At 46.6% G+C, this 23,057-nt stretch overlaps 1 protein-coding gene across 1 annotated transcript in view; it reads left to right on the top strand.

Moving 5' to 3' along the window:
• The window catches only part of LOC120838454, an 81,132-nt gene extending 66,936 nt beyond the window's left edge, over positions 1 to 14,196 (top strand). The window contains exons 2-5 of the mRNA XM_040500247.1: positions 3,359 to 3,421; positions 12,688 to 13,149; positions 13,222 to 13,348; positions 13,679 to 14,196. Of these exons, the coding sequence (XP_040356181.1) occupies positions 3,359 to 3,421; positions 12,688 to 13,149; positions 13,222 to 13,348; positions 13,679 to 14,196 (1,170 nt within the window). The remainder of the gene's footprint in view (positions 1 to 3,358; positions 3,422 to 12,687; positions 13,150 to 13,221; positions 13,349 to 13,678) is intronic.
• The last annotated feature ends 8,861 nt before the right edge of the window (positions 14,197 to 23,057 follow it).

Consider the following 23,057-nt stretch of genomic DNA (forward strand, 5'->3'; position numbering starts at 1 on the left):
ATGGAACACTACAACCACAATTGTAACAGAAAAAAAAGGAGCACAAGCGCCTGTTGAAAGAGTCCATTGCAATAACGATGCATGAGATTGCAGTGAACAAGCCTTATTCGTCTTTAGATACGGAATGGAAGCGATTTCTGAATCTCTAATGTATTAGAAACTTTTTTTGTGTCGTTTTATCGTTGACTTTTTCAGTGAAAGGTCCAGTGCAACCTGCTAATTTCCCAGTGCTTTTTTTTTTTTTTGATGTGTCATCTTTGGTGCTGTCAGTTCTTTTGTTGGTTGGACCCCATTGTTAGAGGTCCGGTGCCGTGTCTTTGGTGGAGAGAGTTGGTGTCGTACCTTTTGTGGAGAGAGGTGATGTGAAGAAGGGTTCCCTTTCCTTCCTTCTTTTTTTAACCCTATATAAAGGGTTCTGTCCTCAAGAAAGGTTTAGGTGTGTTTGAGACGTTCTCCTTCTCTTCCTTGTCGTCGTCTGTCATTACCTCAGTCTCGGGTTTTTCACTAAAATGTTTGATGAAACGATATCGAGTTTGACTCTTCATGGCTTTGCAGAGGCGTACTGGTCCTAGTCTGGCCCAAGTATACACGCACAGACCTTCACTGATTCATAAGCTTCTTTGTCGTGGTGAAATTGCAGGGGATAACCGGGACTATTTCTTTCAATCTTGCCTTCGCTAAACTTGATGACGTAGTTGTATAGATCGAAACCACCTACCTGACGACAGTTGAGCGTGCCTCATGGATTGAACAAGAGAACCGCGTGAGCACTTGACTTCGGCTCGTAATAATCAATGCCTCGGCGGACACTCTGGTAGAGGCTCGTGTTCCAAGCTTGCAGTGATGAGAATAGCCGAACTCTAACAAAATCTGGAGCTCAGCACGCGTTTTCTACTTTGCCGACCGTAGCGCGTGGTTATGGTGGGGCGGCATATGGTAAGCACCAGGCCGCCCAAATCAACCGTAACCACATGGCATATGGTAGGCACCCGTGCCACACGGGCAACTCGAATGAAATTTACAACGAATGACATTCGCGTGATCAACGAATCGGCTTGCGATCTGTCGCGCGTGGCACGCCCCACACTCGGAGTGTCACGCGCTGATTGGCCGATCGTTCAAATGTCATTCGTTGTAAATGGCATTCGAGTTGCCCGTGTGGCAAGAGTATTAGTCGCCGCTTGTTCTTGCGTCGAGTTGAGGGGATGATCGATGCTCATAGTTCTCGAATTTTTTTTGGCGCTGCCATTGCTTGTTAAAAAGAAAAAAACTAAGGCAAGTTTATTATTTTATTAACTTTAAGGAGAGATTCTAAGTAGTATTTAGCGAAAGTAGAAAAATCCTTTCATGGCTCTTTCAGCATAATGTAAAGTTGCGGAAGAGCTTTTTTTTTTTTTTTACTTTCCTCATTTATTCTGATTTACGACGAAAAACCACACTGCCGCCATCTATGAGGTAGGCCTGGAACGTATCCGGTCAGCGTATATAATTTCTATCTTTTGGCGCATCATTATTTCCTGTTGATCCGAAATATTTCCGAGCACGTTACGACTGACTATTTCTCATTTACATAGTACGTGGATTAGACCTCTCCAATATTGTAAAACCTTCAATCTAGATATACGCGGAGTTCCAGGGCTAACTTTTAAATGGCGCCAGTTCACCAGTCTGTTCTTTCATCGTAAAGAGTCACGAGCAGGCAGACACATCTAGCGCATCTCATAGCGTCTCACAAGGAGTGCGACGCTGCCGCGCGTTGACGCCAGGACGGGCGCGCCTGGCGGCGTCTTTCGACGACCTTCAGCGTGTTTCCCTCTCGGGGCGGGTCGAGGATCTACCAACGTTATTAGATTAGCTCAGCTACGGAACTCTTCATAGACGCTGCATGCACAGGCAGTACCCGCCTCACTCACCCCGACTCGCCTCCATTCTTTTGACGCGCCGGAATGCTGATCTCGTAACCGCAGGGTATTCTATGGGATACGTACGTTTCGAAGCGCAGCATCTAGATGGCGCTCCACCGAAATCTATGGAACACACAGTTCCAGTTCATAAACAAAAATCAAGATGGCGCTTCGAACGACGGGAAGCGGACAGAAGTGAGTAAGAGGGGTACCCCGTTCCGCGGGAGTTCCACAACTAAGGTAATCTAGTAACGTTGGAATGTACTAAAGATGACGTCATGCGCACATCTCTGCCTTCTGGGTCGTATTGGCAGAACACACTCAATCACACTCAAATGCAAACGTGTTCACCAGTCTTTGCTCAAACTCACCCCCGCATCAAGGATTTCACTGTATTCTAGTTTATTCAGAAGATGTACATTGTCTGGAGCATCAAAGCAACTTTAGCGCCAAATGATCTGATGAGGCGCCAATGTTGTCATACGGAGCGTAAAAGTTCGTCTGCTTCTTGGACAGTGCTTGTGATGAGGTCAGAACGCCGAACTCTTATTGGCTGATCAAAACAAAATAGTGGGTAGACCCTAAGGCATCTAAGAATGAGGTCTACCAACTATCCTTTCAATTAAAGACAATCAGACCTCGGCGTCATTCCGCGCAAGAACCAGGCAACTTGCACTACGCACAATGAAGAAGTTTAACATTTGATCACTACCGGCAGCCGAACAAAAATATAATAAGCGCTCCATGAAGTACAGCGTACGTACAGCGTACAGCTTATAAAACTAGTATTAGATAAGATAGAACATCGTAATGGCAGAAAAACTGTTCAAAAAGATAAGTTCACTTTTTATTTATTCTTGCATTGAACTTTTTTATCAAAGCTTCATTTAAAAGTTATTTCTATTTGCTCGGTGAAAGACTACGTGCGATGAGTGTGTGAAGGCAGCTGGACGTGCTAGGGTGATTTGAAATCTGAGACGTTACTATGTGCGTGAGCATATTTTTCCCGATATTGGGAAGAATATACACATTGTGGCAAGTATTATAGTGGTGGTTAGGCCAAATTCAGTGTGATGACTGCATTGGTGTCATGCTTATTGTGCTAATAAATCTAGATCGCACATTTGTATGCGTAGTTCATGAGAGCTCAATATTCGTAATGCACACAACAGACGATGCGCGTACTTCTCAAATAGAGACGTTTTACTGTATTGGGGGATGCGAGCATATAGTGAGTCATACGATCGTTGGCTCCTTGCTTTCCCCAGACACCTAATCGTTTATATGGCCGGATATAAAAGCGAATTGCATTATGGGCTTTCCCGCCCGCCTAGCCATAAAGCAAATGTTTGCTCTCCCCAAGTTATAGGTATAATTGGCCTTTTCGGCCAAACGCTGACGCGCTCACTTTACGATGATAATTAATTTTATTTGCATAATTACTTCTTTTGCAGGACAAGTTGCTCACCAAGTTGGAAGAGCATGAGCCGGAACTAGCCACCAGTCAAGAGGAAGAAGTAAGCATGTGTTTCTTTGCAGTCTTGCCGATAGGCTACATACTATACTTCGTTTTAGCCTAAATCCAAACGCAGCCGACGCTACCAGGTAACGGGACATATCAAGCAGCGTCAAAAGCGGAAATCACCAGTCCTTTTATGTTTATGATTGGTTCAGAGATGATAGATGGAACACGTACAGAAACATGACGAGCGCCATGATGGCGCGCTTTTGACGTTGTCTGATTACTATACTGTTTCACCTTGTGATGTACCGCAGGAAAGGCTACAAGCCCGAGCTCCCTGCTCTGGGACACATTTCGGCGGCACAAGCTCTTGTGACTTAAGAGCGGCTGCCAACGCTATGAGCTCGCGCTTCTAGCCTTCGTTGCGGTACAACATAAGGGGAAACGAAGTATACCATCAGCTCGCAGCGTCTACTGCGTCTGGACTCAAGCTGAAACGACGTAGAAACGTTTTCTTTCACATCATACGGTTCTGAGTGGCAAAAGTAAATCTTCAATATTACATATTATTATTCCAGGCTCACTGTTTTTTTAACAGTACTTTTTATCGCCTAGGCTTTCGACAGGTAGGCCAAAATAAGGCTCAGAAAATAATCAACACGGTCGGGAAATATTATTGAAAAGCTGACAAAAAACAACGCATGTGCCTACAGTGCCTTCATCAAAAACGGGCGTTTAAGGCTGCGGTCCCACGGCAGCCATCTTGAACAAGGCGTTAGTTCAACCAATAGATGGCGACACGCACCCGTGGGGTGGCCGAAACATTGGTTCACAGTGGGATGGCTCGAGCACCATCACGTTCCCCTCGTGGCCTTGCTCGCGCGGCTGCCAGCTTTGCTCAGCTAGCTCAAGTAGCGTGGCCCAGCAAACGGATGTATGCGAGAATGTCAGGCTGGGTATAAATTGTTTAACGATTGGTGTAATCTGAGCTAGTTGGTTACTCATTATGAAAAAAACCAGCTGAACCATCTCTACCTCTTCCTTAGTTCAGCTGGTTTTTTTCATAATTCATTATAAATTGTTGTCTGATATAGGGAGATCCGGTCGGCGGTTGTAACGTGCTTTCGCAATAAACCTTACCCAGAAGGAATCAAATGTTGATTGACGTGTCAATATTCTATCAATGAAAATTTCCTCTGCAGGAATGCACGCTCAGTAGACTCAACCAGTGGAAGCGGACGTCAAGTAAACCGCTTCGCGATTTACGGTACTTACCTCACCATTTTAATGACGACTAAAATAACGTCACGAAATATTGTGTTTCACGGGGTCCGGAAGATGTTGTAAAGGTTGTTATATTATAGTTCCCGGAAAACAAACGCCGTTGCAATATTTTCGGAAGTACCGACACAGATTATGTTGTAAGTACAGCTTAGGGAAACCATCAGAAGAAATAGGAAGACGTTTATTTGCAATGAAGACGCTATGAATGAACGGCGTTTAGCGACGGCAAGTTATGAGCGTTTGGAAATTTATAAGTTGACGTGATTGCTAACCATGGACATGCGGACAATGAAGACCAGTTTTGTCGGGAGATGGTGTTGTGGTGATGACCGGATATCGGACGACTCATGGCAGACGAACAAGCAAGTTTCTTCTCAGCGATTGGTAAGTGTCCAGTTTCAAGCACAACACCTGGCTACCGACGTTGTCAACGTTTCGAACACTTACCGCTTTCGACAGAAGTCCTGGCACCTGGGCTAACTTTGTGGAAAGACTCGAACAGTAACTGAAAACGATCCACTATTCAGTCGGTGGGTGGCGAAACGTATCCACATCTGCGGAGTCATGTACGATGCGTACTCTAAGTGGCTGGAAGTTTACACGATGTCTGCCACGACGTCCAAACACGTCATTGACGTTCTACGGTCTCTTTTACCTACTTTTGCCCTACCGAAAATACTTTTCTCTGATAACGCGCCAAATCTTTCTTCAAACAAAATAAACAAGTTTTTGAAGAAACAAAATGGCATCAGGCATCAAATTAGTGCACCATACCATCCTGCAACTAATGGGCAAGCAGAACAGATGGTGTGCGAAACAAAAAAAAAAAAAAATCCCTTTTGAAGCTTACGGAAGGAGCAGTTCAGTGAAGAATCGCCAGGTTCTTGTTCCGGCAGCACGCGTCGGTCTCATCTTACACGGAAAAAAACCCGCCGAAGCAATATTCGGCGGAAGAATAGCCACACCCCTCGATCTCATGATACTATCGCTTACGAACAAAGATCGAGAAATAACCACATCGGGAGTAATGGCAGTTTATTCGGTCGGACAACTCGTCTACGTGAGGAATTTCAGCGGAAGTCTGGCCTTCCATGTAAAACTTGAGTAGAAAAGGCTCTATGTTGGTTGACCAGGAGGTGTCATCTCTCTGAATAGGTTGGATATCAATGCCCTTAAGTGTAAATATAACTAAATCACAAACCTTTCTTTGTGTATTGTGTAACTGCCCTTGTATTTGATAGTAAAAGCTACGGTGGTGATCTGGACCTTTTACACCAGACTCCTTTTTCTTATTTTTCGCCTCATACTCCTTTGCAGTTTAAGTATGCTTCAAGAATCTTTTGGAACGGGGACACTTTACGTCAACGAGGCCATTTGTTCCAAGTAGTCAATCAGGGAATGCTGCTAGAAATCCGTCCCTCATATTAACGAATAAGCCGCGCTTCTACACAGTGCAGTTTTCCTGTTCCACGTATAGTTGTAAAGCAACATCCTCATTGATTCTACCATATACTGTTGCGGGTGAAGAAAGTCTTTGGGTACACGATACTTGAAACAAGTCTGGCACTGTACGTCGTGGTTCAACACCCATTAATGTCGTCGTCCTTATAGAGCCTCATCATTTAATCATTACCTCGTCACCTCATATTGCTCTTCATCAACAGTAAGTACAATAGGCTACCGCCAGATTACAATCCAAGAATTGAAAAATTAAGTCGTTCAGTCCTTCAACCAGTTTATAATTTATATAATGTTATTACGTTACATTACCTCGAGACGATCGACGTCCATTGTCGATCTTCAAATACTTATACCTGTATATAAATTAGACGCACAAGGGGGGGTTGGTTGCCGAGTGCATGGTCTAGCGCACACCAGCTCGGAGCACTGGGAGCGAAAGCTCGCGCTGCAGAACCCCCTCCGCCCCTGCCCGTTTCGATCTGGAAGAGCATCGTACCGGCGTGCGGTCGTGCATCACTACTGCGTGGCGCACGTTGAAGACCCAAGGTTTTCGGTTGTACCGCACTGGCTAAATTGCTCATCTACAGCTGAGACACCAGACGCCCACTAAGGCAGACTAACTTCCGGCTGAATAAACATACACACAACAATTTGCAATTAGACGCATAATAACAAAGAACACAGTGTGCCGCCTCTTTTCTTTGGATGCCTTTTTTTCTAAACCAGCGCAAGGTCGTGCGTTCTCTCTTTTGAGACGGTTAGAACGGTCGCGTATAAAACCCGCGTTTCTCCTACCCGCCCGCTTCCTCCTCTCATTATGTGTATTTGGTTATAACTAAATAAGCTATAATAATGGTGTATTATTCATATTTACTTTCAGTTTCAGTCAGGGAAAAGGAGTTTCGCGGCAACTAGAGCCAATAAATGAGCTGCGCTTAGAGTATCGGCACTCTCTTCCCCGACAGTGTTGTGAACGCCGCCATTTTGGTGCTTGTGCAGAGCAGGCGCAACTGCCGATCGTCATGATTTAAAAGTGCGACATCGTCAGCATTCGGTGTGAGGAAGCTCATGTAATGTTGCTTTGCTTTGTCGCAAACTGTTTAAAGTGGGGGACGGAAAAGCGTTTCTTGTGATTTCAGATAAAGCTTCAAATAACTGGCAACCATAATTTTAAGCCATACTAAGGCCAAGCGTGGCTACTCTGAAGCGTAGCTTATTTAATAACACTATTCATGCTCTTGTTCAAGAGGCTCGTAATACCTAGGGTGCCTCAATGTCCTTCTGTTTAGGGTGATGCCACCCTCTGTAGTACCCGATGCCGACAGCACGCGCTCACGGGGAAAATACAAAGAAATCGACGAAAACAAAATGTCGCCATAGCACAATCAGCGCCACGAGCGCGTGCAGGGACACGCTCTTTCACGCGCTTCTGAACAAAAAATAAAAATAAAAGAGGGGGACAAAATGCCCAGATGTCGTGCTCCACCCTAAGCAAAGGGCACATGAAGTGCTCCACCCAGTAATACCTGGAGGGGCCATATCGTAAGCCCCGTGGATTCCACAAGCCACTACCTTTTGACACCTGCCTCTTCTTCATTGTTCCCGCTTGTGCCAGTAAATTAGCTACGGTTCAGAGTAACGACACTTGGCCATATTGTGGCTTAAAATCATGGTTGCCAGTTATATGAAGCTTTATCTAAAATCACTGGAAACGCTTTTCCCTCCCTCACAAATGTTTAAACAACCCGCGACAGAGCATTGCAATATTGCATCAGCTTCCTAGCACCGCATCTAATGCTGAGGAAGTCGTACTCTTAGATCACGATGATCGGCAGTTGCGTTTGCTCTGAGCAAGACCCAAAATGGCGGCGCCCAAAACAATTTTGGGGAACGGAGTGCCGATACTTTAAAGCTCATTTAGTGACTCTAGGCATAAAGTGAACTCGGGTGTATTCTTTTCCTCTTCGTCTTCATTGTTTATTGATTTCAATCATATCGAATAATGAACACATTATATTACGCTACGCTTGTGTAAATATTGGTCTTAGATTTATTAGCCTGACCCAGTACTTAAACCATTCAGTTATCGATAGTAAATCTTTCAATATATTTTTTAAATGTGAGGGTAAAAAGACACGGAGATTGATGATGATACAGACGCCAACGCCGCCCTCGGAAATTTTTTGAACATTAGAAATCAGCAGTTTGTCTGCCATCCGCCAGGTAGCGCAACAAAACACCCAAACAGTTTTTAATTGTTTTTAAAATTAGCTAAGCTCTACACCTATTAAGAAACCAAAGCAATATCATTGTGAAAATTTAATACATCGCAATGTATATCTATTCCAAACAATAAATGTTATTAAATGCCAATAAATCTGTTTGATGTCCAAAACAGATATGCGTCAAAAACAGGTAAGTTTGAAGGGCTCCTGGAGCGTTATGACTTTGAAAATGAAAAAAAGCCATCGTCCACCTCTTGGGCAACCATTGTAGCTCTAAATGTAATAAAAGATTTTATCATAGTTTAATTATTTCTTCAGCGGCATTTGAACTACCATGACACGAAGCACAAAAAAGTGCTACGTTTGATATAAAATATCTAAACAAAAAAAATTTACACAACATTAAATTTTTTTCTGCATATTACCAATTATAAGCACTACATGTGTAGCTAAGTTCATTGCCCTAGCTCTTGTCATTAAAAACATATTTGTGCGGAAAAATGTCAATTTTAGGGCAATATTTGGAGGGATGAAAAAAACAAAGTAGTGCAAATATCAAAAAAGTGGATCGTTAGATTCTGCTCCGACATCATCTTAACAAAACTGCTATATTGGAACCGTGCTATCTTTAATGGATCGTTCATAAAACATGAACTAGCGGAGCATGTGAGGGTCCGCGCCATCATATTCGCAACGCTACAAATGCGCATGAACAGTAAAAACCAACACATACATAATATCAAATGAAAGAGGATTGCATTGCCTTTCAAATGACATCAATCCCACAAAACAGTATTTAAAAGGAGATGAGTAATGGCCTGCCGAAAAGTACCTAAACTGCCACATTCAGTGGGACCGTGGCCTTAAGACCTGTCTTTTAGGATGTCAAGCATCTAAAGACTATACTTTGTATCCCTTTAGCATGAACTATTGTTAGCCGCGCATGCTACACGCGCGAGCTAGTTGCTTTGGGTGAAGCCTTGGCGGCTGCACAAGCGCTCGAGCTGCCAGTGCTCCAGTCAAGGCGGCCAAGGCTAATCGATCGCGCTTGCACAGCCCTTGCAGTTCGACCTTGATAATGTGAGACGGAGTACAACCAATAGAAGCTACTTTTTCTGGCTGGTGTTTGTGCAGTGACACAGCGAGAGCTTCTTCCGGATGGCAGAGGTTCATTTTCCAGCTGGAAAATACACATTATTTAAACCATAAAACGCGATTCTTTTAGTCTGTTTACGCGTCTTTTGGATCGTCAACCAGATTTACATTTATGAAACTCAAAAGCGTAATAAACTTTTGATAGGTCAAGGCCCTACTTGAATTTCTAACCCGGGTGAAAACCGCTAGCCCTCTGACTACAGGTGTGGGACTTCCTAGTTCGGATTCTCTTAGCTTCGTTGCGGTGAACCCTTAATATATTTTGTCAGTACTTTTGTTTTTCCGTTTTATTTACGTCAGTAGGGAGTGTCGTCTACAAGATTCAGCCCAGGAGTAGATTTTGGAACATGGATCATCTGGTTAGTATTTATGCATAAACCATCCATGAGCACAAAATCCTTCGGAGTACGCCAATGAGCAAATGAATAAACAACTGCCATTGTCTACGCGCGATGAGTGTGGGAGGCAGCTGGACGTGCTAAGATGATTTGAAAATCGCTCCTATTACTTTGTGCATTACTCCGATAGTTATTTGGTTTCGCGTAAATTCTATTTCAAATCATTTTTAATACACCAGGTTCTCGTCAGGGGAACTTTATTACATGATTTAACTTCGCTGAGATGGTGAAATAAAACATAAACAAATCATCCCCGCAAAAAAACAAACAGGTACAGTGCAGTAACTTTGAGATCAGAAGGCATATTCGGTAGAAGTTCTGAGTCAGTGGTTCTTAAACTTGCACTTATTTTCGCGTACATTCTCAACAGTTACTAGGAAGTAAGAATGAGAAAAAGAAACACTCGCGCGTGTGCATAGCTTAAGGCATAGTGTCCATGTGACAGTTTCTACAAATGGTCATCTTCATTCATGGCCTCCGAGATTCTTGGCCTGCTAAGCACGCATCCGGCTACTCCATACGCCTGGAAAGACTGACATAAAACAAAAAAAAAGGGGGCTTGTGCTTGTTTTTGTTGGGGTAGCGCTAGTTACAGGGCCGAAAATCGTCATCTTCGGACTTGCTTGGGTAGTGGACCGGGTAGTAAAAATACGCTGGTTTGCCCCAGTTGCACTCCGCACAACGGAAGTTGGTTTTTCAAACAAGCGTTTGGTTAAAATCCGAGAGTTGTTCCCTAGACAAATGCAAGAATTGCGCCCCGATTGTTCTCCCGTGAGCGCAAACACGTGCAGCTTGCTCGTGAACATAGCTTTGGCAAGCTTGAAATTTCACAGGCTTGTACGCACGAGCAGAGACAACGCGACGGCCAGTGGCCTTGCCTGCATTCGTCAATATCAGGGGTGGCCAAACTGGGGAACGCGAGCCGCATGCGGCTCTTTTGAGTCCAAGTGTGGCTCGCGGCTCCCTGGTAAGCGTGCCCCCCTTTGCCTTTTCTGTCCCCAAGGCGAAATTGTTCTAGTATTTAAGAAAACGCTCACCGTCTTGAAAGCCTTGTACTATACTACGTACATACAGCTGGACTGCTTTTTGACACGTAAATGCGTCCAGTGACCTTGTTTTCTTTATTAAATTAAAAGTAATTTCGAACCGGATACGCATAACGGGCGTCTGGGGCAGTAGCCGGCTAGCGAACCATGCATTCATTTTAGCTTAGCGGTTGAAGACACGTTGTGCTGCCTTGTGCTATTTGTTGTAGTTGACAATTATACTTGTCCTCTTTGGAATGGACTGTTTCCTCCATATCATTTCTTGATAAAAAAAGCCCCCCCCCCCCCCAACCCTTCTTTTTTTTCCTCCGGTTCTCTTAACTTTTGTAGTTTTGTCTGCGGCTCTAACCCCATGTCACTGTGTCCACTCCTGGTTTATATTTCTGTATGCCTAATTTCACCAATCGTTTTCATTTGTCGATATTTGCGTTTCTTTCAATTTTTTTTTAGAGAAAAACCAAAAGATACAACGCAAGGCACTATTACATTTCAAAACTTTTAAACAACTGGCCAAACTATCCACTTTCTTTCTTGGAAGTCGTCTCAAGATGACTTCCTTCGCTATTGGCAGGACTTTGACGACTTTAGCCCTTTCGCCGCAGTGAAATTTTTACTGCAATTTCTCCCATTGTTCAGTGATAATCAAGGCCGGCTTGCTATAGAAGCCGCATCTTAGCAAAGCCCGGGTGAAAGAAAGCACTGCCTCAGCCAGCTTACGAGATGAGCGGCACTTGAATCGTGTCTCAACGCGCTCGCACAGCTCAACCTTTGCATTTGCAACAAGAATGCACGCTCTACGCCACGTACACAAATGTAACGTTTGAGATCCTGATGCCTGCTCTGTATCAGGTTCGCTTCCGGAGCTCTGGAGAAGCGGTGCTATTCACTCCTTCTGCTGGCCAAACGAGCGTTTGGAGGGGCCTGAGGAGAACATTGCTCGCCAAGAATCTCGGAAGCATGCTTCATTAAACAGGAGGATACATCTGCCCATGGCGCAACAACAATACTCTGTCAAGCAAACCAAGTCTACCAAAATGAGGATGAAACTGATATGGCTGAAATATCATCGCCGCTTTTGTAGTCAGGTTTTAATGACGTTTTAGTTTCCAGCGCTTAAAAGTACACATAAATTCCTTGATGAAAAACAGAATACGATATAGGCTTGCATATTGTTAGGATATGTACGTTTTTCTTCGCATCTTACAATTGACAACCCGTGCTGACGCCCGATGAAGCTCGCCACATTTGCGCCAATATGGCCGATTGTCCTTCGCATTTTTTGGTGCTGAAAGACGCCGCTCGACGCTAAAGCTGAGAAGCGCGGAAGAAACGCTTTAAGTAGTTCGAAATTTACAGTCTTGCGCCAAAATCAACTGTCTTAGAAAGTGACCGAAACAAGAAGAGGTTCCCTGTGTTATGATGTAGTTAACTTTGATAGCAACAATATACCCTAATTTCTTTTTGTAGAAAGTCGCGGCCATACTTCTGCTGCTTCTCATATTATCATGGACACAACTCAATATAGCAACGGCAATCGCTGTGGCGTCGTTTGCTTCGTGCCTAGCAGACGACCAAATGAAGGTGTAATCACGAAGTGCAAGAACAAGTGCAAGATGTTGTGAGTACGAAACTGCCACCGCTCGCGTGTTTTAGACGGCTGTGTTTGCTATATTACATATCAGTGGTAATCTTCTAAGCATGTCCCGCTGTAGCCTTCCGGCCTGTAACGTGACCATCTTTTTTTGTTCGCAGTGCGTGGTGTGCGTGAGTGCCAAGGCGAGCATGCAGACGTTCCCGTGTGGCCATCGCGTAGTGTGCCGCAAGTGCTTCGTCAAGACCATCCAGGTGGCCGTGTCCCAGAGGGTTCTGCCCCTGCGATGCGTCATCTGCCGCACAAAGATCGTGCGCCTCAAACACTCGTCCCACGGACGAGCCACGCCGGTCATGCCGGGAGCCAGGGCCCTCCTCGCGCCCTGTGAGGCTCTGGGCGAGACCTCGGGGCCTTTCCTCAGACCCCATGACTTGGAGCAACCCGTCGAACCACTGCCGGCCAGCCACTACAGGCACAGCGCCCAGGCGTGCCGCTTCCACAGACATCGCGACGGCACGTCCGAGCTCGCAGAACCGTCGGCGTCATCGTCGTCCGGTGCATCTTGCTCGACAAAGGCACCGGAGAAGTCCCTGCCCTGCTCGCCCGTCTGCAGCCCGGAAGAAGTGACGCTGATAACAGGACCCCGGTGTCAGGAGCCTGTGTCATCACCCGATGAAGACGTCAGAAACCAGGAGCTGTGCGGACGGCGGGTTACCCGAGCGCTGGTGCATCCACCGCCGAGGTCACCGCCTGACGCCCCAAAGTCACCGCCGAAAGTCGACCGGCTTTCCGTCTCTCCTGGTCCCTCCGGCATACCTGCAGGTACTTCCAAGGGAGCAGCGCCAATTACTCCTCAGAAGCTGCCGCGCTCGTTGCCGTCGTCCTTGTCGTTAACGTCACCATCGTCGTCTTCATCGTCGTTAGATATCCCTCGAGACGCGAGCTCCAGAAGCTCGTTGCCGCAAAACGCTACAAGTGCGCCCAAGCCTTCCCCAGATCGGCACACAATACCTAAGCCTATCAAGGCTCCAGCTGCAAAGACGTCGCTGCCAACGTGTCGCACGCCGACTGCGTCCCCTACGGCTCGGCAGACGTCACCTTCGCCGCCCAGAACTACGGCGTCTCCGGAACCTCGGAACATTCCCTCACCAGAGCCGAGCCCTCAAGCTCTCGCCGCGGCTGCCCTCGCCACCGTGACGTTGCCTCCTCCACCTAGCGAGATCCGACGTCGACGCGGTGGGCAGTTGCATCGTGTGAGTCCCGGTAACGCCCTCCCACTCGCGGTCCGGGGACCTCTGGTAAAGCCCCTGGTGAAGCCTCCACGGCCGTCGTCCCGGTTCGAGCGGTTCCGGGATTTGCACGTGCGACGTCCCACGCCACTGCTTCCGATCCCCGAGAAAGAAGAGCCCGAAGGGCTTCAGCTGGAAGCCGCCTTCTGCCGCGTCGCTCCCGGAGCGTCCGATCTGCTGGTGTGCGCTTCGTCGCCCAAGATATCCGTGCTCCAGCAGGACCGGGCGCCGCTGCTCCAACCGGATTCACCTGACCGCCGATCGCGGAGCTTGCGGAGCCAGCTGCGCTCCAAGATGGCGGGCTTCCCGAGTCTCCTGGGTTCGCCATTGAGGGCTCTTCGTGCGGGGGCGAGGCACCGTCGGGTGCCAGACGTCAACTAAGCCCCCAAGAAAAGCAAGAGTGTGCGACCCTGCCGGCAGGAGGACCCGCTCGGAGAAAGACACCGCACCGCGGCGTCTTTCTCCGCAATGGGTTCCTCAGAACCAATGGGTCAAAAGGCAACTGGTTCTCCGGGAACGGCAGGGAGTCCTGGCAGCCTTTTCAAAGTAAACACGCGGTACGCCGAGGAGGATCGCACGACGGCCGCAAAAAACAGGTGCCAAAACAGAAGATGATGTCCCGCCTTCTAGAATGCAGGCGGGGACCTCTTCGCCCAACAAAGAGCTGCTGCACCACAACGAATCCACGGCGGCTATGACGACGACACAGCGCGGAGCGTTCTATGACGGCGGACCCACCGGCGCCTACGCAAGTGACCGACGGGGCCGCCCAGAACCCGTGGCTGCGTCGTGGTCACGTGGTAGTCGCCCCGTGGCATCCCTGGACCCAACTGGAAATCCTGGGTTCCCTCGGATGGCGTTCCGCCTCGTGTCGAGGCAGCATTCCGGGCACAGTGGCGCTCATCAACGGGCCATGTGAAGGGTCATCGTAAAAGCGTGTCTGAAGATGCCTCGGTGTCAGTGTTCTGGTTGAGCGGCGGTGACATCCCTTTCGTAATAACCGTGCCAACGTTCTTTACCAGGTGTGAAATCTTTGTAGTTATGGGAATGTCTTGAGGAAGATCAGCGCTTTTCTTTGCAGATCAACCCAAGAATTCGTATTAAGAAGTGCAATTGACATGACGGCCGCACGTGTTTTCATACTTACACGGATGACACCCTCCTGCAAAGACATTGACATTGAGGCATCTGTGCATACATGTTCAAATACGCTTAGCCGCTCGATTCTTCGGTTTGCCGCAGCTAGCTTGTCGAATCCTGCAGCACACATTTCTTTTTATAATTCGCTATCAGAGTTCTTCCAAACCAATCAATCGAATCTCACAATCTAGAGCAAGCTTACTTTATTGGCACCTGCTTACTGCAGCACTCAATTCCATTGTGAAGATGTCTGAGATACGTTTTCTTACGAAGCTAGGCAAAAGGTTTCTACATCGGGCGTAAGATCCTGAATAGGGACTGAGCGTTTTTTTTTTATTCCATAGGTAGGGGCAGGATGCACTTCAGTCTTACCGAACAGCGTACGCTCCACTCCTGTTTATGCTAGGCCGAGCGCGGCTAACCCCTTAAGCCAAAAATGAACGTGAGGCATACCAAATTATCCCTCAAGTAACAGGCTAAGTTTTGTGATCAAGATGGCTGATATTGCTTTTTGATATCTCAGTCGCTACCAGGGCGTTGCAGGAGATACTGATTCACGACACCTGATTGAAATCGAAGAAGACAGCCGGCTGAGTCAGGAGCGGACTATCATCCGACGAAGCAATGCACGCCAAGATGAGGACGAATTCGGACACCCCATTTGTGTACAACAGTTTTCCAGCAAGTTATTTTTCTCCGACTAAACACAAACCTTAAAAACATGCCGCTCATATAAGGCTTAAACTTTACTAGGGAAGCGAGGTATATAGAAGGTCCTACATTTACTGAATTCTCTTTTCAGTCTTTCCTTTTTACCGCATGCAACACACATAGATTCATCTGAACCCTATCTCGTACTTCGCGTGTTCGTAAAACTCGAGCACGTAACCATGACAATGAAATATGTTTAGTTTTGTAATTTTGAAGTTGACTTGAAAGCAATCATAAAACTTTTACTCCACCAAGCACCCACCTCAATTTTCACGCAGTCATATTGTGATCATTAGTAGACACCTTAACCAAACGTTGGATGATCTTATTAGGCTTTCTCGAAAAGCGGTTTCTTGCTTTTCTTCAGATTCTGCCGCCCTTGTTCTTCGTATTACCCCTTTTTATATAAAGCGGCTCTGCCTTGCTTTGCCAGAGGGAGCACTCGGATCTTGACTCGAAGAAGTGCATCTTCCACTACCAATCCCGAATTGATGAGCGCCACTGACCGCCAGTTACCAGGGCAGCGTCCCTGGTCGCTCCCAGCTTCCGGAGCGGGGGCTGGGAGCCACGCTGTAGTGGTGTGGTGCCTAAAACGCGTCTTTCTCTGGTGTGTTTATCGCGTTCTTAAATTTGGTCCCCCGATTTCCTCCTCATGAGGTCATAGAAGAGGGATATGGTCTTGCCTGTTGCGATTGTGGCTCAGCAGCGGAGCTGTAGACGGCAGAGGTCTGGAGGGCTATGTTGCGCTTTTTGCACCCCCAGGAGACTAGGGAGAGGGAAGTGACGTCAAGGACACAGCAAACGCAGATTGTTTGTCGATTTCGTTTTCTTCTGTCAACATCCAATCTGCGTTTGCTGTGTCGTTGACGTCACTTCCCTCTTCCAAGTCTCCTAGGAGTGCAAAAAGCGCAACATAGCACCCCTGTACTACTGCGGGTCGCTTTCCCAGCTAGACAGCACACAAAAGCTTCAGGTACCGGGAGCTAGGACGCCGCGACAGCCAAGACACTTGCGTTCGCTCGTATTTATTGGCCGGATGTTCCACGACCTACCACCGCAATTACGACACCCAATAGCTTGACCGGCACCACGTAGAACGATGGTGCCGACCTGCGAACATCCTCCTCTTCCTCCATGAAATGTCATCACCGTCGAATGGCGCCAACTCAGCAATTAAACCCGAGCCCGAGGCCGAACTTCCTTCGACAAGGTGATTGGACACGAGGCTTAACCGAGCGCTGAGGCAACATTTAATTCGAATCTGTGTCTTCGCTCGATCTCACTGCGATGACGTCACAATTCTAGTCTACGGTCTTTGATTCATTCTAGGTGGAGTTGGTATGACACGACGGCTCCAGAGAGGTCATTTTGTTGCCACTTTGGGAGCGCTTTTGATTCATGGGCGAGATAGGGCTCTAAACACACCATTGCAAGACACGTTCGGGACATCGTAGTAGTGGGGACGCCCCGCTCACCTTGGCTTCCATGCTCGACGACACCACAGCACGTGCCAAAAGAGCGAAGCCCGATTAACCCCCTCCGGCTCAAACCCTGAAGCCAGGAGTTCTTCGTGTACATATAGGTACAATCTTCTTCCCGTAGTCTTCCCGAGAAAGTCGAGGAAAAAAAAAAAACAAAAGAAAACAAACCCAAGTCCAGTATTGAGTGTTGTGCAGCCGAAGGCCCACGGCGGCAAGTGGTCTACCTGTCGTACCACGTTGCGCACATTGCAGTTCTTTAGAGCGTAGTTTCATAGAGAGTGCATAGAAAGAATTATATAGTTCTATAGAAAGACGCTGAGACAAGGAGGTGAGTTTACAGTCGTTGCCCTTTTTCGTAATTATCGAAGCGGATGTGATCCCGTCAGACCGCGTTATTATCGATGCCGTTTCGAGATGATGGCCTACTGAACTCTATGTGCAGGAACACTCGTTCCTGAATCTTTTCCTGAATATCTCTTTTGATACGATTACTTATGTGAGACAAGCGGTAGATGGTGAGACAAGAGGGGCGAATGAATTCGTCAGGTGACGGCCGAACATTGCAATCGCCGGTTATAGTGTACCGTAACCCTCATTTTTGTTGACCAAATGTACGAGGGCTCTAGGCTCCATGAGCGCCTTTACTTCGTGTCACCATAAGTGCGAGCGAACCCGATCCAATCAGTGCGAGTACGTTGCCACCAGCGCTATTTGTCAACAAACCCGCGTTTTCGCCACTGGCGGAAATGCGCGTCTGCACATGCGCCTTTCCACCAGTGGCGCCACCGCTGCGGTGTGACGTCACATCCGCATGCCGGTCCATTCAGCTCACGAGCATCGGGTTTCTGCGCTCGCGCAGTGCCCACCCCCGGCGTGAGAAAACACGGGCATCGCATCGCACGTTCGTATTCATAATAGCGAAACGAAGAGTGTAAGTACGGTGGGTCGCAAAAGGAACCGCTATTATGCCGTTGAGGATGCTCAAAGGTGCTCAAGAACCAGACGCTTATTTTACAAGCTCTACGCCATGTTGCTGTTAAGTTTGGAGTTGAGACTATGAAAGGAAAATGCTTTATAGGAGCGACGAGTTATTATGCGGAGAGAGTCTATGAATGAAAGGAGCAGAGTTTCGAGTTCAAGGAATGTGTACGAGACGTTCACGAGAGTAGTGCATTTCATTCAATAACTTACATATATTGATAACAAAAAGCGCCAATGTTTTCTCTCTATAAAAAAAAAAAGCAACAAAAAAAAAGGCAAAGTACGCAAACTTCTGAGATTACATTTTCAATCTCCCTAGCAACTGCACCTTAAGAGAATCTCAGGTATGGAGATAATCTGCCGCCTGCTTTTCCTCATTACGGTCTAACACAAACCGGTAGGGATTTGGCGTACCTACGTATTCACATGCCGTGGAAGGAGCCGGTGCCGCCGTGGGATTCGGAACAGTCGGTGTGCCTTAGCTCAGTGCTCCGTCGGGGATCTCCACGCTCTCGTCCTGCCTAAGTCGCGCACCCCGTCTTCGCAGAACCTTTCTTGGTCAGAACCAATGTGGGCGAACTCGCATTTAAACCGGTTAAGTATCTGCGAAACACTAATCAACACCCAACCGACGTAGGATTTGAAAGCCAGTTGACCGCCGGCTTTCAATTTGAATTTGAAAGCCGTAGCTGTAAGGAACAACTAACTGCTTCAGGTCTGAGTCCCGTTGAGTTCAGACAAGGGCCGTTTTGGTTTCCGATGTTTCAAACTAGCATCTCATGTTGGCTCATTTCAAGCTAAAAAATAGCAGAATAAGCTCCTCCTGCGAAGATATCCACTTTAGCAGATCAAACGCTGGAGAGGAAAAAACCATCAATCATGGCAAGCTGAAAGCCTCGTGGAAAGGAATTTGCTGGTTTTCCTTGGCCTTCAACAGGCTATAGACAATAACTGGTATTGACGAGACGACATATTTGAGAGTGGTTTTTACGGCGCATGCTCAGAACCAGCCACAATTCATCTTCTCAAAAGAACTCCGACCCCGGTGGTGTACAATGGACATACCGGAAGCGTTGTTGTAGCTCATTGTCAGCTCGCGCTCAGCAGCAAGGAACTCAACTATGACCGCCAGTTAATACTACCCATAGTTTTCTATGAAGTGTTTCTCAAACTCGTGACAGGACATAGCGACCAATAATAAAAAAAGTAACGGTTTCTTTATATCCTGCCACGTTAAGCGAAGCTATCGAGCGAAGAAAGTGCTGATTGGTTAAACTCACCGCATCCCGCGTAACTTGGCGTGTGACGTCACTCAATCGGAGATGACAAACTCTCTTCTCGCGTCTCCCGGACAGGCCGAAAGTGTGACTCTTTCTGTAGTGGCCGCTGTGTTCTCACTTGTTGAATTTCACGATTTTCATCAAGGTGTTGAACTAGTCCCTCTCACCAGAGATTCTGCAGTCGGTCATTATTTATTCCGTGATTCCATCAATCTCAAATCTTATCCGAATTATTAGCGTGCCCTCCGCTGTCCTTGATTTACTGCGTCTCAAACGTGTAGCCGTGCGTTGGACATTCTTAGAAGGCGGCTCTGATTTTCATTTTCAAATGCGTAGAAAGTGGCCAGCTTAGCACTCCTTCATTTCGTGTTATCTTCGATTAACGTGCAATGTTAATAGTGAGGATAATAAAAATAACATAAAATAATTCAAATGAATGAAGTGTAATTGCTTTACTCTGAAAATTCTAGAAACAAGAATGGCCACAATAATATCATCAGAGTGTGACCGTTTTTCAATCGTGAATTATACGGTTGGGTACCCGAGATATGAGAATCGATGGCACCTCGAATACTCCCCGGTTTGTAGTCTAGTCTCCTTTACTCAACGCGAGGAGAAAGAACTATCAATTGTGAGACTATGGTTGCATTTTTAATATAACTGCCTGCCGACCAATCAAACGTGATGAATATGCTACGTCACTGCGTTTGCAGTGTAAGCAATTTTCGGTTGGTTACATGGTCAATCACGGACACTTTTACTTGTCCGAAGTCTCGTATCTTGCGTTAAACACCCTTCCAAATCGATGAACTGAATAAATACAAAGATCCACTAAGTTCCACTACGCGCTAACTACTTCGGTTCTGCATTTTAAAATTCGATTGACTATAACAACGCAGAGTTCCTCAGGAATATTTTCAAACAGGAAAAATAAAGAAAAGGACAACGCGTAGCGAAAAATACACAAAGAAAGAAACAATTATCACACAAAACTTCAACAACCCGTTTTTGTCTCCTCTTTAAGCTTGTAAACACTTATCTTAGCACTCTGGCTTATAAATTCAGTCTTTATTTTTGCACAGTACAAAAGGTCTCGCGAGGATGCTTGTGCCACCTAAAATTTTTAGGGACACGCTCGTACTTTCATCTCAAAATTCCGTCTGCGAGCTAAGAAGCTCGCTTATCACCTGTTCATCTTATCAACAACCATGACGTCAGTGGTTCGCAATCACGTGATGCTCAACCATGACGTCACAAAGCGCTTCCGTGTGACAATACCAAATGCTTTATTTCCAAATGTTTTAGAGCAAATAATTTTTTGAACGACTTCATCATGTCGTCAAGGAAAAATCACTGATTTTCGTAAGAGATTGGAGCGTTCGTTTAAGAAAAAAAGAAAAGTTAGTTATATCACTGTGATGGCTTAACCTATATCTTCAAACTTTTATTTATTTATGACAATTCCACTTCATTTGTGATTTTCTCAAACACAAAAAAAATGGCGATCTCTTTCATTTTTTTTAACGAAAATTCCAAATTCGCTACTCAAACTGAGTTGCCACTTAGCAACTGGTATACCCGGTTTATGAAAGCCGAAATGCCAAACTAATAAAATTGAATCCCCACTATTCATAGCTTGATATACAAAAAAACTCGAAGGCGCTCGTACGTTTGTAACACATTTATTTGAAACAAATATTTGAAGTGAACCAGCGAAGAGGAGTGCGTCAAACATCATCTGCATTTGACCAACTCTTGTTCAATCACGCAGGTCGTGCGCTGCAAATGGGTTCATAAACGTCCCACTTTTGCATTTAAAACATGGGAGCTTTTGCTTGTAGGACCCCGAAATACGAGGACTGTTCATGTCGAAACTCGACGGGGACACCGCTGACACCGCAGCACTCTCCTAGGACGGGGTTTTGGCTCGTCAGCAATACGAGCCTGCGTTGTGGTGAATCCATAAAACTCCTTCTTAGGAAGCCCGACAAAACCGGAGAATTGGAGCCTCAGTCTTTAGGATCAAGGCCGATATAGAAACCGAGTCACCGACGAAGCAAGGGGTGCGGACATAGCGGCGAATTACGAGCGAGCGAGATTTCCGAACGGTCAAGTCTATATAATGAATATATACAGAAATATAATTATTCTACAGGGCAAATAAAGGATGTTAGAGAAATGACACGTGTCGTCCTTTCTTCCTTATTTCTGTGTGTGTTTGCACGCGTGTTCTTAAGTGTGTGTTTGCACGCGTGTTTTTAATAAGTGTGTGTCCATATATGCGACCTAAGGTTTCACAAAAACCGGTTTCCAGATTTCGCCGTAGCAGATGACAAGAGTTCGAATATATAGAACACGATAAAGAGAAAGATATAAGAAAAATAAGAGCTCATAGAGGTCTACCAGTACTGCAGATTTGTTCTGGTCAGAATGACCAGGGGAAACGGAACCACGCGTTTCGTGATGTCCACCACCCTGCGGAAACGCTTTGCTCTGTAGGACCGCTGCAGGACCCTGGCGGCATGCTCCAGCCGCAGTTGCTCGCAACCTTCCGTAAAGAACTCGGCCAGAACACGGGCGGCGCGCAGCTCCAGTTGCCGGATCATAGTACTGGACACCGGTTTCATTTCCGGATCCCGGAGCTCCGGATAGACCGTGGCAACGTAGGCTTCTAGGCTCCGGTCCAATTCCTCGGCGAGTGGCTCGTACATGTTCATGCGCACGCGCAACATGGCTTCCAACAGGTGCACGTAGTGGACGCGGTCGCCCTGGAGGATGGGCACATCCATGATGGCAAGGACCAGTCTGTTGGGTAGTGGCAGGCGCAGAGGTGGCGGCAACGTGTCCAGGAGGACAGGGATGGAAGCCAGCGGCAGCAGGTTTCTGCCCTCTAGGTCCAAGCGGGCCCATCCGGCCGCGTACTCCAGCAGGTCCGAGTCCGTCATACCACTGAGTTCCGTGTTGCGCGAGTGCTCGTAGCCGTCTAGGAGGACGGCCACGTACGAGTTGAAGATGATGAAGTTGGAGACAAAGACGTAGGTCACGATGTATGTGACGGCAAGGGCCTTGCCCGTCGGCATCAGCCAAGGCAGCAGGTCGTTCCAGGAGCTCGATGTTGAGAGCCGGAAGAGCAACAGCAATGCTCGCCACAACCGGCTGAAGTTCACCGTAAACCTGGGGTTTGAGGGGAAAGAAATACCTTCTCATAAATGTGGCCTAATTTTGTAACTGCAGAGTGTAGTCATTGTAATAAACAAAACTAACGAAGTGAATTTTCAATTTTCAATTTACGATAGGTATTTATTGGATAAATCGGCCAGAAGTGCCGATACAGCTGTCTTTTATGCAGACTTTGCTTTCAGAATCCAATGTAACCAATGAAACCGGTATAAATCGGCGTGATGAGGCCTTCCACTTGAGGAAAGCAGTAGGGGCCCTGCTGGTGACACCCATTTACCTTTATCCCACCACATCTAAATGACCGTTAATTTGATTAATTCGTGGTTATGGTAAGTATCCAGTTTAGGTGGTACCTACACCAGTAAGATAATCTGTGGAGCATAACATATTTGTGTGTTTATTCCTGTCACGCAAATCCGGGCCTACAAAATTGTTTCTTTCTGTCTTTCGTCGCAATAGTTTCGTTATT

Source organism: Ixodes scapularis, unplaced genomic scaffold, assembly GCF_016920785.2.
Source record: "Ixodes scapularis isolate PalLabHiFi unplaced genomic scaffold, ASM1692078v2 ptg000154l_1__unscaffolded, whole genome shotgun sequence".
NCBI classification, from domain to species: domain Eukaryota; kingdom Metazoa; phylum Arthropoda; class Arachnida; order Ixodida; family Ixodidae; genus Ixodes; species Ixodes scapularis.